Below are 16,744 nucleotides of genomic sequence, written 5' to 3'. Positions count from 1 at the left end.
TCCTCTAAAAAGTGCAGTAAAGTGTGAAATACAGTACGTCTTCCGAATTATTGCTCTTAACTAGATAAAGTAGTACACGAAAAGCAATGTTCGCGACGGCCCTCGGATAAAGTTCACGAAGAAGTGTGGTAAGACGTAAAGCACATAGTTCTGGAAATCACACTGTGGGCCGCTGTGCAGGATCGCATGGTAATGACTCGTGGAATCTCATAAGAGACAAGTCCTGAAGCACACAGCTTGAGGCATGGTCCGTTACAGTAGCAATGCAGTGTAGATGGTCGTGCTGTGGACGATATCTAAGTCTGCAAACGATAGTACTGTAGTTAAGTGCAGGGCTTCGGCTGTAATTTTTGGTAGAAGGCGAATTTCTAGCTGTCTTTCTTTCATACGGTTTCGTGCACTGTACTGTACCTTACTAGTTCACTTTTGGGACTAGTTACTGAGCTTAGTGGCAATGACGGTCCTCGAACAGCATGGCAAAGCCAATCTCTTCTCAAATAAACACACGGCTCTGTAAAGTACTGTACATAACATTTATATTGTACTGGTTTCACGAAGCGACTAATCTCAACACTGTTCTAAATCCACCGCGAGCGGTCGCGTTCACATTGATACTGGGCAAGCTCTATCCATTCCGCCTCGGCTTGCTTGACCGAACGTTCGTAGTGCTTTAAGTGCTCTACAAGCTCATCCGCTCGCTTTAGCCACTCTGTATCAGCCAGATGAGACCAGTCGGTATCAGAGATTCCGTTTCCCGTGTTGTCAATCATAGTTGTGGGCCGCAGATAGTAATTGAGATACATCTCTTGCGAGACCGTATATATGTTAGATATCAAGGCTAGTGCAGCCTCATAGCAGGGTCGAAAGAAATTCAACTCTCGTTTCAACGCAGAGAGCTGTTTGATAAGGTCAATTTCTCTTTGCTCTTGTGACCAGAGTCGATACCGCTTGGTTGAATGAAGGGTTTCCTTCCTGACTTCAAGGGCGCTAGTCGATCCTCCTAATCTGTGTATGTTCCTATCGAAGGACTGAATTGATGGAAGATTGCCTGACATCTGTGGCATGCTCTTTCTCATCCGATAACTTTACTTGTTGGATAAAGGTTGTTGTCCCGTATGTATGTCGTCTGTAGAACGTCGTCGATCACGTAGAAAGCTGTATATGAAACCCATCCGGAAAATGAGGGGTCCTAATGTACCACCCCAACGGGGGTTTTCTGCCGTCAGAATCAGGGGGATTCCCATTCAGAGTGGTGGTTGCAGTAAATTCATACCCACAACTTTGAACGCTTGACAATCGAGACAAAGTTTGCTACTTTATGAAGGATGGCAGATCCCGCATCAATAGTTCAAAGAAGCTATAAAGGAAACGTGTCTCGACGGTCTAATCAATCTTGTTCATATGCCGCTTTAGCTGATCGACCATGTCTCAATATCTTCCCCCACGACGAGTCCACTTCAGAGAACGACGCGGCGCTTTACGCGAACTGTACGATGACGAATACTCCGTGATGGCGCATTTCTCGAAGCACGTCGATCTCTGTCGAACTTGCTTCATACCTACCCGAATGGAGAGAATCCCAGTATTGTGCCGAGAGGGTTATGACTTAAGCAAAGATGTCCGCCGGTATTTCCGGCTAAATAACGGAATGGTAGTCTCTAGTCTGCCTTCACGATCCCCAGTGGAGATTGCAATACCTCGGAAATTTGCGGTCACCACGTACATTCTTCGTGAACAGCAACAAGGTTCGAAAACAGGGAGGACACAGACGCCCTTGGAGGCAGAAAACCGTCAAAGTCACGGGAAGTCTCCACGGACATATTCTAAGAATTCGACAGATGTTATAACTGTCTACGTTACGCTTCCTGCCTTGACAATCCCCCTGCATCTTCGGCGCGCAGATTTGCGAGACCTGTCGTCGACCTGACGCCCTTATTACAGTATACAACCACAGAGCTCCCTGGATCAGCGTCGCAGGTCCCAGGTGTCGCAGAACGAGCCAAGTTTTTCCCAACTCAAGGACGGATCCCGTGGCCATCTACTCGGCTGTGTTGGACGGCATGTTCGTTCCTAACAGAGAATCAAGAGCGACACTAGCCGCTTGAGCAACCTGCATCATCATCGCACTTCCGTTTTCACTCTCTTGAATTTTCTTCAGTACTTCTTCTTGCTGGGCTTCAGATTGGTCGATCTTCTTTTGTAGCTCTTCTAGCTGACGAGCTAGATTTTGTATCTGACGAGCTAGCCTGGGGCAAGTTATCTGCATGCCGCTGGCTAACCTGCAAGCCTTTCAAACTCACCTCTTCTCAACTTCGTCAAGCCTCTCGTCGGTCGAGTTCCTCGCCCGTTGCGCAAAGTTCAAGAATTGTTTGACGAGAGGATGCCCGGGGTTTGAACCAGAGGGCAAGATAGGTGCGGAGGGGTTGAGTACTTGAGCAGCGGATTTCCGAGGCTCCTTGCCTGTGCGACGGTTGGGTTCCCAAACCCCCGGAGGCCAACCATGACTCACGTTGTTTGGGATCCTTCCATGAGAATGATCCGCGTTGTTTGTGATGCCACCCGACGGCAAGGGTGGACTGACTGGCGGTTGTTCAAAATACAGAGTGTCATCAAAGAGAGAGTCATCCATCATTTCAGGTGCGATTTGAGGATCGACAAACAGTAAACGTACAGCAGGACTGGTTGTTGCTGGTTGAAGTAGCCTTGCGTGAAGACACGGAATATCAAGGCGGTGTTGCTTTTTCAATCGTGAAACACGCTAGATAGCACACCCACCAGAAGTCGCGGCTTCACTCCCGTAGGAAGCGGAAATTCAAGTAGAATCCGTAATCCAGACGGATGTGCTTGCCGCCGCCCAGAAGAATATGAAACACCTAGTTTACAGGTGATGACTCCACTTTGATACGTTCCCACAGAAGACCATGGTGAAGATGAACATTAGAAGGAAACTCTCCCTTGTTGTCACATTGGAGTACTACTAAGCCATCTCAATATTGAAGTACGACAATCATATCGAAAGACATATAAACCCATGGCACGCAACAAGAATCGTCCAACTAAAAAGTCTCTACCTCGCCACAGTCAAACCACCACTGACGAAGAAAAAGCGGCGAAAGCACAATATGAGCAGGCAAGACGCCGCCAATGGTGTGTGATAAAGAAGACCAACCAGCTCAACGTACTTTGTAAAAAGAAGGTCTTTCTCCTCATCGTGGATGACCGTCATGCCGACTTTTTAAGTTCGGAGGACGTTTCTGAAGCATGGCCGTATTCGTGGGAGAGACTGGTGAGAGATAACACATGAATGTGCCGAAATGCACTAAGAAATGTCTTAGATGTCTGACCCATCAATTCGACGTATTACATACGGGCAGAGGCCACGAACTAGACTCTCCGGTGAGCATAACTCTCCGACCATAGAGAATGAAATCCCAGAGGCTGCCGAGCTTACGCCGTCGGTTTCGGAGGACTTGCAACCGGTACAGAGCTTTCTCAAAGCCCACGAGTTGAAGCAATTGATGGAGAGGTTTCATCACATAGGGCGCAGTCACGCGGCCTTTTTGAGAGGAGTGCGCCGAGTTCTGTTTGGAAATGTGGCAGACGATAGTTGAAGATATCGTATCAAATCACTTGGTTGCTGGAATTTCATAGACAAACATAGGACGTGGTCGCGCCGAGGATTCGTGACTTGGGGATGCGAGATACTGTATCCATTTTCTACCTACGAAATAGCTAAACCTATCCAGAAAACAATTCCATAGATAATCCTAGTTCTTGTGACGGTACTGGCAGTGTTATATACCGCCGGAGATTGCAACGTGGGGCCTGCCCATCGAAACGTTCCATTTTGTACTGTTGCGACAACACTCCCAGTGACGTTTTCGTGGCCAGCTCCTGTGCGGGGGACTGTTCCTTTACCGCTGTAATTCTGACCTCTCGTTCCCGTACACGGCATCTCGCCACCTTTAGTAGTCCGCATTATAGGGTTTGTCCCTGACATAGGAGGGAACGGCCAGTCAGTAAGCGAATGCATTGCCGTAATGTCACTACGTCCCTGTGGCGAAACGGTCGGAAGAACATATTTAGTGGAATAGGACGTAATCGTCGAGGTGTGCAACGGGGTATTCGCATCCGACGCGATGGACGTTGGGATCAAGCCTTCCGACCCTACGGTAGACGTCGAGGATGTATTGATTTGTCCCCATACTAGCCAAAAACTTCCCAATGAGATGGAACCGGATTGAGGGATTGATTGAGACCAACTGATACAATAATGATTAGTTGCGGATTCGTGCTGCTGATGTCGACTTACACAGGCGGTTGTAGGAGCAACCACCATCGAAGCAAAGTAAGTGGCTGCATGTCGATCCTGGCCCGAAGAGCTTGCTTATGTTTGTGCTGATCGCCAGCAAGCATTTTATGTGAAACTTAAGCCCCTCGGTGGACCGTGGTTCAAATTGTTGGCTGAAAAGAGTGGGAGCCGCAGCACTGAGCTTGAAACCAAAGCATTCCGAGGTTGACAGCCTATAAGAGTCGAACTCCTTCAGTGGCTCAACTTCTTCTCATTTCTTCAAGTCCCTTAAATATGTCGGGCAGAAGAGAGTCTGCGAGCGGCGGTTCCGATGGAGAGACTAGCAAGAAGGGCGCAGAAGGCCGGCAGGCGGATACAACGAAAGAGGGGTGGGGAAAAGGCAAGAAACCCAGACTAGTAACCGCAGAGCCTACAAAGCGTAGAAGAAACTTCAAACCTGAAGCGAGAAAAAGATTTGAAGAGAAGAAGGCTAAGCAAAACGCACTCAGGGAACAACTTAAGACCGATGGCGACGCGGAAGGAGTCGAACAAAGTCTCGAGGCCATTGACAGAGAGATCGAAATGATCGAAGCCGATGAAGAAAGCTACCTTCCAGATCCAGACACACCAATGCCGACAGTTGAGGGTGAAGCTGATCAAAAGGAAGAGGAAGATGACGATGAAAAAGACCCTGAAGTGGTTCCTATACAAGGGGGGGAATCCTCTGAACTCTTCCCAGGAGCTCCGCGTATTACTGTTGCCAAAATGTGTAAATACGGAGATGACGATGGTTCACCTACGTACCTGAACCGCTACGGGCCTCGTCGGTGTGGCTGGTTCGTGTTCAGCTCTACCCTAGTACTCCCGGAAGGCTCCACTGAGAAGGATCTGATCAATATCTCTGATAAGTTTAACCGCGTCTTAGATTATCCCCGCCCTCAGGGTAAGGCTAAACCCAGGATTGGTGATGTGGCAGGAAAGTTAAACCTGGCTTTCGATTGCCGCGGTTTTGAAGATGATCCCCTGCAAGCGGTGGAGCTCTTAAATCCTCAGACGGTGAAGAAATCAAATTTGTACAAGACGGGGAGTGAGCGTAGGGCTCATAAGGCTGAATTGGATAAGTACCCTTCCGTGAAGATTCAACTTGCATTCAATGGGGAATGGGGGAAACCATCTTGGGAGTTGAGTTCTGCATTTAGGCAACTGTATCGAAAGAATCAGATCAGTGCTGAAGAGGAGATCTACCAATTCGCGCGCAAGAGAGCGTCGGCTTTCCTCAATTGGTACGAATCCAGCAAACCTCAGGAGTTTGAGAGCTATAAGCGATCGATGAGCCGGGATCCGACAACGGAACCACTACGCAAACAGCCAGATATCTCAGCGAGTCCCCCTCCAGCTTCTGAGACCACTCAGTCCAGTAAGCCTGAAGATAGACAGCTTCCCACACCTCCTCCGGACCAGGGAGGTGGAAAGGAAACGGAGACGATGCAGTCGCATTCAAAAGGCAAACAGAAACTGAGTCCCGAGAAATTCAAGGAAATTGTACTAAAGGCTTACCGACAGGCTGAAGGGATAAAGGGTGAAATGACTGATGAGCAAGAAGCAGAATGGGATATCTACTACGATGTCTATGCGCAGAAGCGGGGATACTGATGAGAATGTTTGGAATGGAGATGACTCGAAAAAAGGCTTGATGAAAGGCTGCTAAATTGTATATAGATATCAAGTTCATAGTTCCTCAGATACAGAATATTACATCCGCGGGCGGAGTGTAAAATTATCATCTTGAGCACAACATCGTACTAGCCTGCTGTACCTACCCTGCTGAAGCTTACTTGAATATTTGGTGCTTTATATGTGCATCTAGCCTCTGTTCTTTCTTTCACATGCTTTTCTGGCCACCTCGGTCGTACTGTACTAAAGATCTTGTAGATTTCTAAACAAAGATTAGGAACGCGAACAGTGCGTGTCTTGTTGTCATTTTAATGTCCAGAAATATGCGGACTCTTACTGCAGTCTGCCTGCATAGTCGCTGAATTGCAGACATGGTTTCTAGTAATAGTATAACTGCATTATACAGTGTACCTGAACCGAGTTCTGTGGTGACTGTTTACCAGCTCCTGCGAGCATCTTTGTAGGATGCCGAAGTTCTGGACTGTTTCTAAACATTCTCTTGTCTCCGAATTTGAGCATGCAAAAAAGGTGTTCTGGGGGATTTTTGAGGTGATTTTACACCTTTTATTTGGCTGAGTCTGCTTGATGCTGATGCGAAATGAGCAGTCTGGCTGATCCTCGAGGGGTAACATGATAAGCCAGCTGCGGCATGAATTTTTCAATCCCAGGAGCTGGTCGATCATCTCCTTGGAAAGGTCTCAGCCGAGTCTGCACATCGTCATCGGTGGCGCGGTGCACCCTTGACACCATAGCTAGAAAAGAGCTGTCTCACAGAGAGCATCTCGAAGATTCGCGCACTGACTTTTGAGTACGTCAACCAGCTCATGTAGAACCTCATTTTCTTGCTGTATACTAGCAAAGGTGGCGGCTTGCTTCCAGAAATCCTGTTCCAAGGATTCGAGCCATCCTAGTCCATCGCAATGGTTGAGGATGAAGCGAAGGTACCGCTCCAGTTTGTGGCCGTGGTGGCGGAGTAGACATCCACATTGATACGTGAGCTCCTGCAGATGCCCTTCCGTTTGTATTTTGAGTCTGCTCGAAGGCCAGGGCGTCTTTGACCCTTTCCATGTGCTGCGAGTCGTGAATTAGTGCACGAGAGCGGGCTAGGCTGACTGAAAGCGCCACTCGTATAGCCTTTACTGTAGCATTGCAAAAGGATTGAAACAGAACGAAGCCGACGAAATTCTGACATCGTCATGTGTTAAGATATCGACTTCTCGGTGGTCGGACGATTGTGCTGCTTGCTAGCGTCAACCTCCTCAAAGCCTGTGGCCATGTGCAACAGGCGGGCATATTTCGGCCACCGCTCACTGCCACACCACGCCAACTTTCTGCTCCGTTGTGGGCGCTTCCAGCGCGAACGACTCCCACAAAACTCTGGGGCCAAAAATACAATAGTCATTAGTCCTGGATTGCCTCGCCATTTTTATCATCGACTATCCGCGGTGACGAGGTCCTGTTATGTCTTTGAGCTACCCCACACCACCATACAGTACACTAACAACTGTCTCGACCATCATGAGGCTCGCAGCGCCTCGATCCACCAGGGCGCTTCGCCAACTGGTCATATGTTCAAAGCCATGGATAAAATGTCGTGGATGAAGCGACATTATGATTGAGCCATGACAGCTTTCCCGCACGTACCACAGCATCTAAACGAAATGGGTTTGGGAAACACGACGTCTACTCTGATTATCGTCAGCATAGTCTTTGCAATTCTCCTTGTTGTCTTTCTCGGGCTTCTTGTCCTGTTGTTTGTGGTTATACGTCCCGTCCGAGGAAAACAGGAGGCACCCTCACGTCTAATGAATGGTACGTCTTAGATCTAGTTTCAGCCTTCGACTAAATGTCAGCAGAAGTAGCGTTGAGCTACATGAATAAGCCGTTACCACGGCTGCCATTTGCCAGCACAGCCCAAATCGACAGTGTTCGGAAAAAGCGAAGGTCCCACTTTCAGCCGTTTTTCATGGAAGACGACGATATCGAACGAGGGAATGAAAGACTCTCACCACTACTCCGGATGCACGATCGAAATAGACGTCAGAGCAGAAGATTTTCAGGTCTACCGCTTCGAACCACTCCCTCGTCCAAACCTACCGTGACGGCACCTGCTAGTCACTACACAGGTGAAACCCTACGGCCTTCTACGCTAGCTACACATAATCTGCGGTCGGATAAAGAGGTGGTAACTGTGGGTTTGGATCAGGGAATCCCAATGACTCCTACTCGAGGATCAAGACCTGTGCCAGCCAGGCCACGGCTAAATGTGGACATAATTCCGGAAGAGCAAGGTAAGAGCTGCATCAATCTTCAGTGGAAGTGCTGACCATTAAGGTACTTCAACAGCCCGAGTCTCAGCTCCATCACCGATTGGTTTGTCCAGCACCATTATCTAAGAAAAGAATTTCCAACGGTTGATGTTCCACACAAAGCCTCGCATAAGAGCGGTGGATGGGCGTGTTGAGAACGGGGACGTCGTTCTATACTGAGCAAACTCCAAGATTGAAAGAGGGTAGTCAAAAGATACTGCCCCAGCCACTTGCTTCTGCTATTTGATTTGAGTTGGACCGGATTGACTCGGCGTTGGCGTACGAAGATTTTCCCTTTACCACGGATGTACATTTAATATGTTCTTATAATGAAGCTAGTAGTTTGACCTGCTATCTAAATAACCTTAACTTTGTTGATAAGATCTTCAACACTTGCCCAAATCGTTGAGTAGATGTTGATTATTATACCTATGGAACTACATGAGATGCCGGCTTCCTTCGGGTCATTATTTGAAATCCATAGCTATAGAAAGCTCCCCATACCTTCCCATGAAGCGTACTGGGCCTCGTGCCCCCTCAAGGTAGTGCTCCAAACAGATTCCTCATCGACTTCATTGTGCATAGACAGGGGCTGTACGGGAGTGACCTCTGCGCCTTTTGGTCCAGTCGTCAAATCCCACATCGGACTACCTTGAGAGAAGTACCCAGGCTCAGTGCGGCTAGTCCAATCATTATATCGAATGCTGATGGACGGTTCAGAGGCGTCGACAGGGGCAGATTGAACTTGAAGTGGACCGGTGATCGGTCTTGACATGAGTAAATCCTGTAAACAGGCTTGACTTGACTCATATAGATTGTCGTCCGGGACCAAATTGGTGGTCGCGTCAGCACATTCGGCAAGAAGGTAGCTAGGAGACCCGGACTGATTCCACATTGACGATGCACGGTCAACGCCGTTCACTGCGCACCCAGACCATGATTGTTGTCGAGGAATCTGCTGAAGAGCCACAGCCAGAACATCGTCGCCATTGGCCGCTTCATCTTTGCCGACGTATCCTGCTCGCGATAGTGCTTGCATATTGTGTTGAAAAGTTTTGACCACTTCCTGTATCGGAGAGTCGTGGCGGATTACATGGATCAGATGTTGCAGTTCCTCCGAAGAACTATATTTGATACATCGCAGTAAAGAGTGAAGGGCGCTCAGAAGCTTTATGGAAGGAAACTGTCGTGTATTTTCGACATCGTAGTCGCAGGGCATTCCAGACTGCACACATGGTATGCAAGGGAATGGGCCACCAGAACACTGTCCGATGTCAGTAACGTCGATATCTAGCTATGGCACGAGGTCAAACCTTCCGTTTCCGCTTCCTGCATAGTTTGCAGGCTGCAACGACTCGAGAGCCTAGACGCCGACGTCCCATAGAAGAACCAGACCGGGGCTTGTGGGAAGAATTTGCCATAAGATACACAATTCTTGTATTTAAGCTAGAACAGACTGGACGGAGATGATTCTGGGGTACACAATAGTAGTTGTACCTTCCACAATTGAGCATCTCATCTCCATAGACTCCCATAGCATGTGGTGGCCAGAATGGCCGCACGTCGACTTCAATGTTACTCTGTTACGCAACCACTTTCCAGTGCTGTTGGACTTCCGTCAAGTCAATCGTGCATAGAGGCCGCCCTCATGCTATCCCTCCTCTCGTGTCGCACCACTGCACGCATTTCGACAGAGTGTGTGGTACGCGACATCTGAAACCCTGTCGATACCCATCAACAATAGGCCTAATGGTGAAACGACTAGCCGAGGGCTATGTCCGCTACTGCTAGGTTCATAGCACGAAAGTCAAATCGACCTTGATGGTCAAGACATCCATTATCCTCAAATTGCAGCGCTCTCGGACTCGCAAATCGATACTTATCATAGTCGGCAGTTGTCGCCTCACACAATCCGCAAGCGCGCGGGAAGATCGCGGCTACGGTTGGAGTTCCTATTGGAATTTCTTTGCCCCACTTTGTCATGACTTCCTAGGCGAACTTACTTCCTGGCCACTACCCTCCCAGACGAAGGCTCTAGCAGATACTCCACCACGGCCAGGATAGCTTCCTGCCTGGAAAGAGGTCGTCGAGAATCGGCCATGAAGACAGAAATTCTTCTCTATATACAGGTCTACCCTTGCGCCACCAACCACCTACTGTTCAACAAGTCCCAGATTTGCCAAGCCACTCACAAGACGGAGAAACATGCCATCCGGTGCCGTTAACCAGAGATCACCTGCAAACTCTCTATCCAAATCACGGACTACTCCGTAGTGGTGGCTGCAGCTGGTCTAGCGGATACTTCCCGTGAATTCTTGTAGTAGATGTATCCTCTTCTATGGCGCGTGCTTTCATTGGGGTTTTTGTACGCGACGCCGAATCTCTGCCACGCCGCGATGGGCTGATTTACTTGGTGCCAGACTTGAATGCTTTCTTTGGGGAACCACGGAGTCTTCGTTGAGGATGATAGATACCATATGTACCACCAAAATACGGAACAGCGTCTATCCCTGAGCCTGTGGACGGATTCGTCGAGACGGTCGAGATTCCAAAATGCCTTTCCGTGACAAGGACAGGCATCTGCATCGGAGGGCATACTCGCCTCGTGCTTCGGGCATGGCTCTATCTTTTCGTTGGTCCGCGTTATCTCTGTTTCTAGATGTCGAATGATGGCGTCCCTAAGATAAGAAGACATATTCTTTCTCGATGGCAACGTCTAGCTGCAGCGCTATATACAATAAGTCAGTCGCAATTCCTCGAACGCCCGTATTATAGTATTTCACACATACATAGTCCCTACACTTTCTGTGGCATCGGAGTCTGACTGCACTTCAGAAGGTATACTGTGGCAACAACCTTGGACCACTGGAAGCCCTGGGCTATTGACGGAGGTGAGGATGTGACACCTTGACATTCGACGTACCCGATTGGTATTGAAAGGACTGTAGTTCCACTCACAATTACAGTAGGCTGTCGCGAGGAGGAAAGTTCATCCCCGTCGAACGGGAGTCACGACTTTCGTTGGTGGCGGAGTCTGATCCGGGAGGCCACATCAGGAACCTAGCTTGTCACACCATGCTACAGGATTCTGTATGATACAGTAGAGAGCTAGAGCTAGGACTCCATGGCCACAATGTACTGTATAATGACCGAGCCAAGGCAGGTGATTGCCTTTACTCTACCCCTCAGCTACCTAGCTGCAGCCCTGAAACTTCCCCTGGGCCTTGCTCCGGTCACTTGTGGTAACTAATGCAGGTCAGCGACATACCACAGTACTGTGTAGCGCTGATAAGTATTCAATTACCGAAGACGGTCGATTGTAAGGTTACCAACAACAATTCAGCGACATTCTAAGCTAGTTATGACCGCAATGCCACTCATGGCGGCAGAGCTTAGCGGGCGCTTCATAGCAATGGATGTTAAACACTACGACACGACACCGATGGTACTGTACTGTAGGATGAGCCACAAGGCCATGTATCGCTGATCAGTAGGCATAGCCTCGATCCTGGGCCGTCGTGAAAGCGGCTTTGCCGTGCCTTCGTGCGCTAGTTCGCCGCCAGGCAGACTGCCTAAGCGCTGAGGAGTCCTGACCTGGTTGTCATACCAGGCTATCACAGAAGTGGCTTTCTACGGACCGGACCATCAACACACCCCTTGTTTCTTCAAGTATATATCCCTCGATTGGAAATCATACGAGGGAAAGCTCACCACCCTCCTCAACTGTGAGCTCTTTATCCAAACTACATTCCTATACAGTACAATCTGACAAGATGCATATGAAGTTCGCTGCAACAATCTTCATCCTCATGTCCTCTCCAGCCTTTGGTGGCCCAATTCATACCGGGGTCAATTACCCACATCCTCATACCAGTGATCCGAAGAGCAATTTCTCACGTTACGAGACAAATACAACAAAGCACGACTTGGAATGGAAACGAGAAGAATCCTCATTCAACACGATCTTCTTTGCTGGCACCGAAAGCCTGGGATTCTTTCTCCCGCAGAATGGCGAAATCTACAATCTGGGGAATATCCAATGCTTCGAGATCCCCGCTGTGGCAGTTGGCGAATGCGACGGTGTTAGTGTATCGGCAATTGGCATCGCTCAAGGCACTGGCCCCTGTACATTCTACGGATTCGAGGGTGCAGTTGTGACCGTGACTGATGACAAGGGGGCCCTCCCAGTTGCACCCCCGCAGGGCATTCAGCAAGCAACTTGTGGTTAAAGCAATTGATGGGTAGCGGATCTCGCAGGCTGGTCGCCTGTCCATGCTCCCTTGCTACGTCCAAGACATGTGATCTTAGCTACCGGGCTACAACATCAGAATAGCAGCGGAAAGGAGATGCGTTTATATTGTATTTTTGTTCTGCTCAACTCGTTTATCATCTATTGTCTCTAGGATTATTGTATCCAAGCCTGCGGAAACATGTCCCGTACTGCGTGCAGGAATTGATCTACATCCTACTTCTACTAGTACAGTGCTTCGCTAAGACGCAACCCGTTGAAGAGGTTGAAGAGACCTGCATCGTGTGTATAACAGACTCCAGTAATTTGTACAGGAGTACTTCTCCGGTATCTTATGAGCCTTCTACGCAAAGGCAGATGGCCTTTGGTAGTCTTATTCTACTCGATTGAGCTGCGAACCATACGGCCACTGTACTACAGTAACGAATATTGTAGCAAAATCGAGGCTCTCGGAAGGGATGCCGGCACCAGAAGCTGGGCAAACCACAGGAACCGTAGGCCATTCACTCTATGACCAGTCTGCCTTGTCCACCAAGAGGTCGCATACATGGCTTGGGCGACGGACTTCTTCCGCCAGGCGCTTGTGAGACTCGAACTAGCTCATAACCGCCGGAGGTCATGGATTTGGTCACACGGGTTTTCTCGGGAGAAGCTATGTGCAGGAGGGGAATCATAATTCTCTTTGATATACATTCCTCTGCCCTCAATTTTTCCCTTTCAGATCGAACGTACAATTTATTCAACTTGAACAATTGAAGACATTCCTGTACCTCACCGTCATCTACAGCACAAGGGCGCAGAGCAGCGAAATAACAATGGAGAGATCCGAAACGGCAATCATCTCTCCGTTGCGGCTGACTGAAGAATCTGGGAACGACAGGCGGCCCAAGGATCCACCATGGATAGAGGAGGATGAGAGGACCAAGCTCCAAATTCAAGATAAAGACGCCTTAAGTCTCAAAGTCAAACGACTACAGGCAGCATTGAAGCAGAGGACAGCAGAACAATTCCAAAGGATGCGAAGTCTCGAGGAGACCGAACGGCAAAACCAAGTGATGGAAGAAGGTCTCAAACGGTTTCAGTCCACCCTAGTTTCTGTGCAAGCGCGACTTCAAGACTTGCAAAGCGAAGTCAAGTCCCTGCGGGGTCAGATGGAGGAGATTTCAGGGAAACTCTTGGCCGGTAGCGTCGACAGATAGCCTGCACCCAATACAATACCAAGTGTCATTGCTTGAAAAGTCCTGAGGAACCGGGCGACTAATTACTATTACAATAGTCGTCCTTATCCTGCACAGCTAAGACGAAAGTGACATGAACTGGCCTGCATCACCGTATAGTACCTCAAAACCACATGTAACACAATTGTATTTGAATGGGGAGATCTTGAGATTTAACTAGGATATACTGAGGTGGTCGTCCTACCCAAAAACTTATCTTGGAAAAGAAAGATATCGCACAGGAGCTACAGTACAAAGGTGCTTGAATCACCCTTAACCGTGTACTGTGTCCAAGTTTGAAAGGACTGTGTTCAAACCTACCGAATTTGACATTGCTGTCTAGAACGATGCAGGCCGTCAGACAGCAGGGCGAGCCTGTGACCTCACGGAAGCTGTCGGTAATTTCACTTGTTGCAGAATTTGCGTCTCATGTCATTTACTGCCCTAAGGAAGCTACAATGCCCCGAGCAAAGCCCCCGAACCTCAAGACATTTATTGAAGATATCGCCTCTTCTTGCCAGCTTGAGTGGACCGATCTTCTGCTCTGTACAGAATACATGTATCGACTCAAATGCAGCCTCCCACGAAACGCTGAAGGGCAGTGTTCAACACCACATCGCATCTTTCTGGCATCGATAATCGTATACTGGAAGTACCATCGAGATGTGTGTCCAAAAGCAACGTATTGGGCGGCATGGTCACGAACGAGAAGCTGCAGGGGCTTTGGGTTCACGGTGATGCAAGTTAACTCTATGGAACGGGACTTGCTTCGTCAACTGGACTACAAATTGAGGATCACGGAAGCAGATACAAGGAGATGGCTCAGCATCTTTTTACTATATCAACTGCAATCTATACAGTTCGTCAGGACATAGCATAGATACTTGATGGAAAAAACCGAGAACCCAAGGCAGACATAAGCATAGTACTTTCATACGGCCTCCGGCCCACCGAATGTAACAGATCCTATTGCACCCATCATACTACTGCTGCACATTAATCACGTGATTCACTTTTCCACCCTGCCTGGATACAATGACGAGAATTTACGGAGATCGAGTAGTTGCAGTATACAGTACAATACATCAGTACTGAGATGTTAGTCACAAGAATATTCGGGCATCGTGTCGAATTTTTAGGCGCCGACAAATAAACTTAGGACCCATGGCTCAGGAGCCGTCAGTAGTCCCGATTGACTGTCATCTCCATCGACCGACGATACATCGTCGTAGGGAAATGCGTACCCCTTGCCATCGATCTCCAATTGGTGGACTAGTTTACTATACCAATTGGTCACGTTGCCGGTATAGTATAAGCTGGGAGGGATGCCACTCGGCTGAAAGCTAGAGTTGCCAAGGAGTAGAGTAGACCGGTTGATGCCGGCGCAGAGTCGTGGTACAACTGCCCGAGACAGGTCGCTGGAGTTCTCCGTGATAGTAAATGGGCCACTGTTGCACCCAAAAACGTCTTTTGCCGATGGTTTCCCAAAGTCTTCAACTGTTCCGTTCGCGTCTGTACAGATAAGAAGGTCATCCTGAACCCCGCAAGAGATGTTCCCCAAATCCTGAGAGTGGGGATAGATGATTAGACTCTCAGAGGTGTACCGTGTCCAGACTTCTTCGATATAACATGTCCAATAGTCTGAAAAAGCTTCCGGGTTCGCCTGAATATAAGAAGTCGGAGAGAGTACCCGAACCGGGCGAGAATCTGAATTTCTCAGACATAAATCTCCCCAGCTATAGCCGTCGATAATACTTTGGTCGGCTAAGCGTCGACACAGTGTGTCTATCGCGCTTGACTGCAGACCCAAGGCCGACTGTGGGACTGAAGTGGTGTTCTCTGGGCTATAATTTACCAGTTCTAGGCCTAAGGCTATGCCGACAAAGTCCACGAAGCTGAGGTTGACCCATAAACCTTCCTCCGGGGTGGTCGTGAACTCTACGAAGTCCCATGAAGTATTGGCATAGGTCAGAGAAGGTTGGACAAGCGAGGCGCTGCTGGCCTGGGTCCTGACAACTGAAAACTCCAGATCACCGTGTGCGAACCAAATCCTTCCCGCTGATACGGGACTGGGAAGCCGAACTTCTATAGCTGGACTGGTACATTGTACGGGGATGGTAATGACGTCCGAAGACAGTTTCATTGGAACATTTAGGGAGTCATTGACAGTGGGATAATACCATTGTCCATTCGGTGTTAAGATGACAAGGTTGTTGGTCAAGTCATTTCCGGTCACGTACATATTGACTTCACTACTATTCGCTATGTTATTGACGACAACCTTGGACTTTTGTTGAGCTCCAAGCTCGAGCTCTTGAGTTGCGACTGACAATCCAATGTTGGACTCGTAAGTATTGTTGACAAAATATCCCGCATGCGGGCCACCTATCGTTGAGACAAACCGTCTGATAGGGTCATAGCGACGTGACGAGGCAAGATATAGCTTGGCGTGAGAGAGCAAAACTAATGAAAGTATACATATAATTCCGAGCTGTTGCATGATGCATGAGTATTGCTGACGTGATATATTGATGAGAACATTCGTCTGCGTCTTTGCTATTAAATAGTGATCCGTTGGAGCTATTTTACCTAAAGAAAGTGTGGTTTCTATTAGGAACGGGATACTATAAGTGTAGCAAATATGGCGTATTGTATCAGACTAAGTCCTTTGGCCAACATTTCCTGGGCGATAGCTATACCATAGTATCTCTCGTCTAAAGTTCTCGATTTAAATATCTTTTTCCTACTACCTCACAATGAACGAAATGGTTTCCGAGCATTTTTTTATCCTCTTATATTAGACCATCAATCTACTAGAACACTTGGGCAAGTCAGAAATGGCAAATCAGCACAAAAACGAGACGGATTCGTCAGAGACTGAAAGTATATTAGCGTCGCCAAATTGAGTCTGGCGTTGCTAACCTGTCTAATCTAATAAAGGTCCAAGAATCCAGAGTTGCCCTAACCCCCTATCATTGTCATGCACCTTCGATGATCATATAAA

General features: G+C 48.4%; 5 protein-coding genes across 5 annotated transcripts in view; 2 read left to right on the top strand and 3 right to left on the bottom strand.

The window, feature by feature from the left end:
* Nucleotides 1-578: 578 nt before the first annotated feature.
* PV06_11157 (uncharacterized protein) lies at nucleotides 579-1,064 on the bottom strand (the record flags this gene model as incomplete). The annotated part of the gene is made up of 1 exon (XM_016412785.1): nucleotides 579-1,064. The coding sequence occupies one exon, from the start codon at nucleotides 1,062-1,064 to the stop codon at nucleotides 579-581; it is 486 nt and encodes a 161-aa protein (XP_016256861.1).
* A 7,694-nt stretch (nucleotides 1,065-8,758) lies between these two features.
* On the bottom strand, nucleotides 8,759-9,313 carry PV06_11156 (uncharacterized protein; the record flags this gene model as incomplete). Its single annotated transcript, XM_016412784.1, has 1 exon — nucleotides 8,759-9,313. The coding sequence occupies one exon, from the start codon at nucleotides 9,311-9,313 to the stop codon at nucleotides 8,759-8,761; it is 555 nt and encodes a 184-aa protein (XP_016256860.1).
* Nucleotides 9,314-12,047: 2,734 nt separating this feature from the next.
* On the top strand, nucleotides 12,048-12,503 carry PV06_11155 (uncharacterized protein; the record flags this gene model as incomplete). The annotated part of the gene is made up of 1 exon (XM_016412783.1): nucleotides 12,048-12,503. One exon carries the CDS (start codon nucleotides 12,048-12,050, stop codon nucleotides 12,501-12,503), a length of 456 nt encoding a protein of 151 aa, XP_016256859.1.
* An 835-nt stretch (nucleotides 12,504-13,338) lies between these two features.
* On the top strand, nucleotides 13,339-13,722 carry PV06_11154 (uncharacterized protein; the record flags this gene model as incomplete). Its single annotated transcript, XM_016412782.1, has 1 exon — nucleotides 13,339-13,722. The coding sequence occupies one exon, from the start codon at nucleotides 13,339-13,341 to the stop codon at nucleotides 13,720-13,722; it is 384 nt and encodes a 127-aa protein (XP_016256858.1).
* A 1,153-nt stretch (nucleotides 13,723-14,875) lies between these two features.
* Nucleotides 14,876-16,744, bottom strand: part of PV06_11153 (uncharacterized protein) — a gene marked incomplete at both ends in the record, with an annotated part of 3,905 nt that continues 2,036 nt past the window's right edge. The window contains one exon of the mRNA XM_016412781.1: nucleotides 14,876-16,145. Within this exon, the coding sequence (XP_016256857.1) occupies nucleotides 14,876-16,145 (1,270 nt within the window). The remainder of the gene's footprint in view (nucleotides 16,146-16,744) is intronic.

The sequence above is a fragment of the Exophiala oligosperma genome (assembly GCF_000835515.1).
Source record: "Exophiala oligosperma strain CBS 72588 unplaced genomic scaffold supercont1.20, whole genome shotgun sequence".
Classification (NCBI taxonomy): domain Eukaryota; kingdom Fungi; phylum Ascomycota; class Eurotiomycetes; order Chaetothyriales; family Herpotrichiellaceae; genus Exophiala; species Exophiala oligosperma.
The sequence above is the reverse complement of the archived record's forward strand: the minus strand, read 5'-3'. Positions and strand labels throughout refer to the sequence as shown.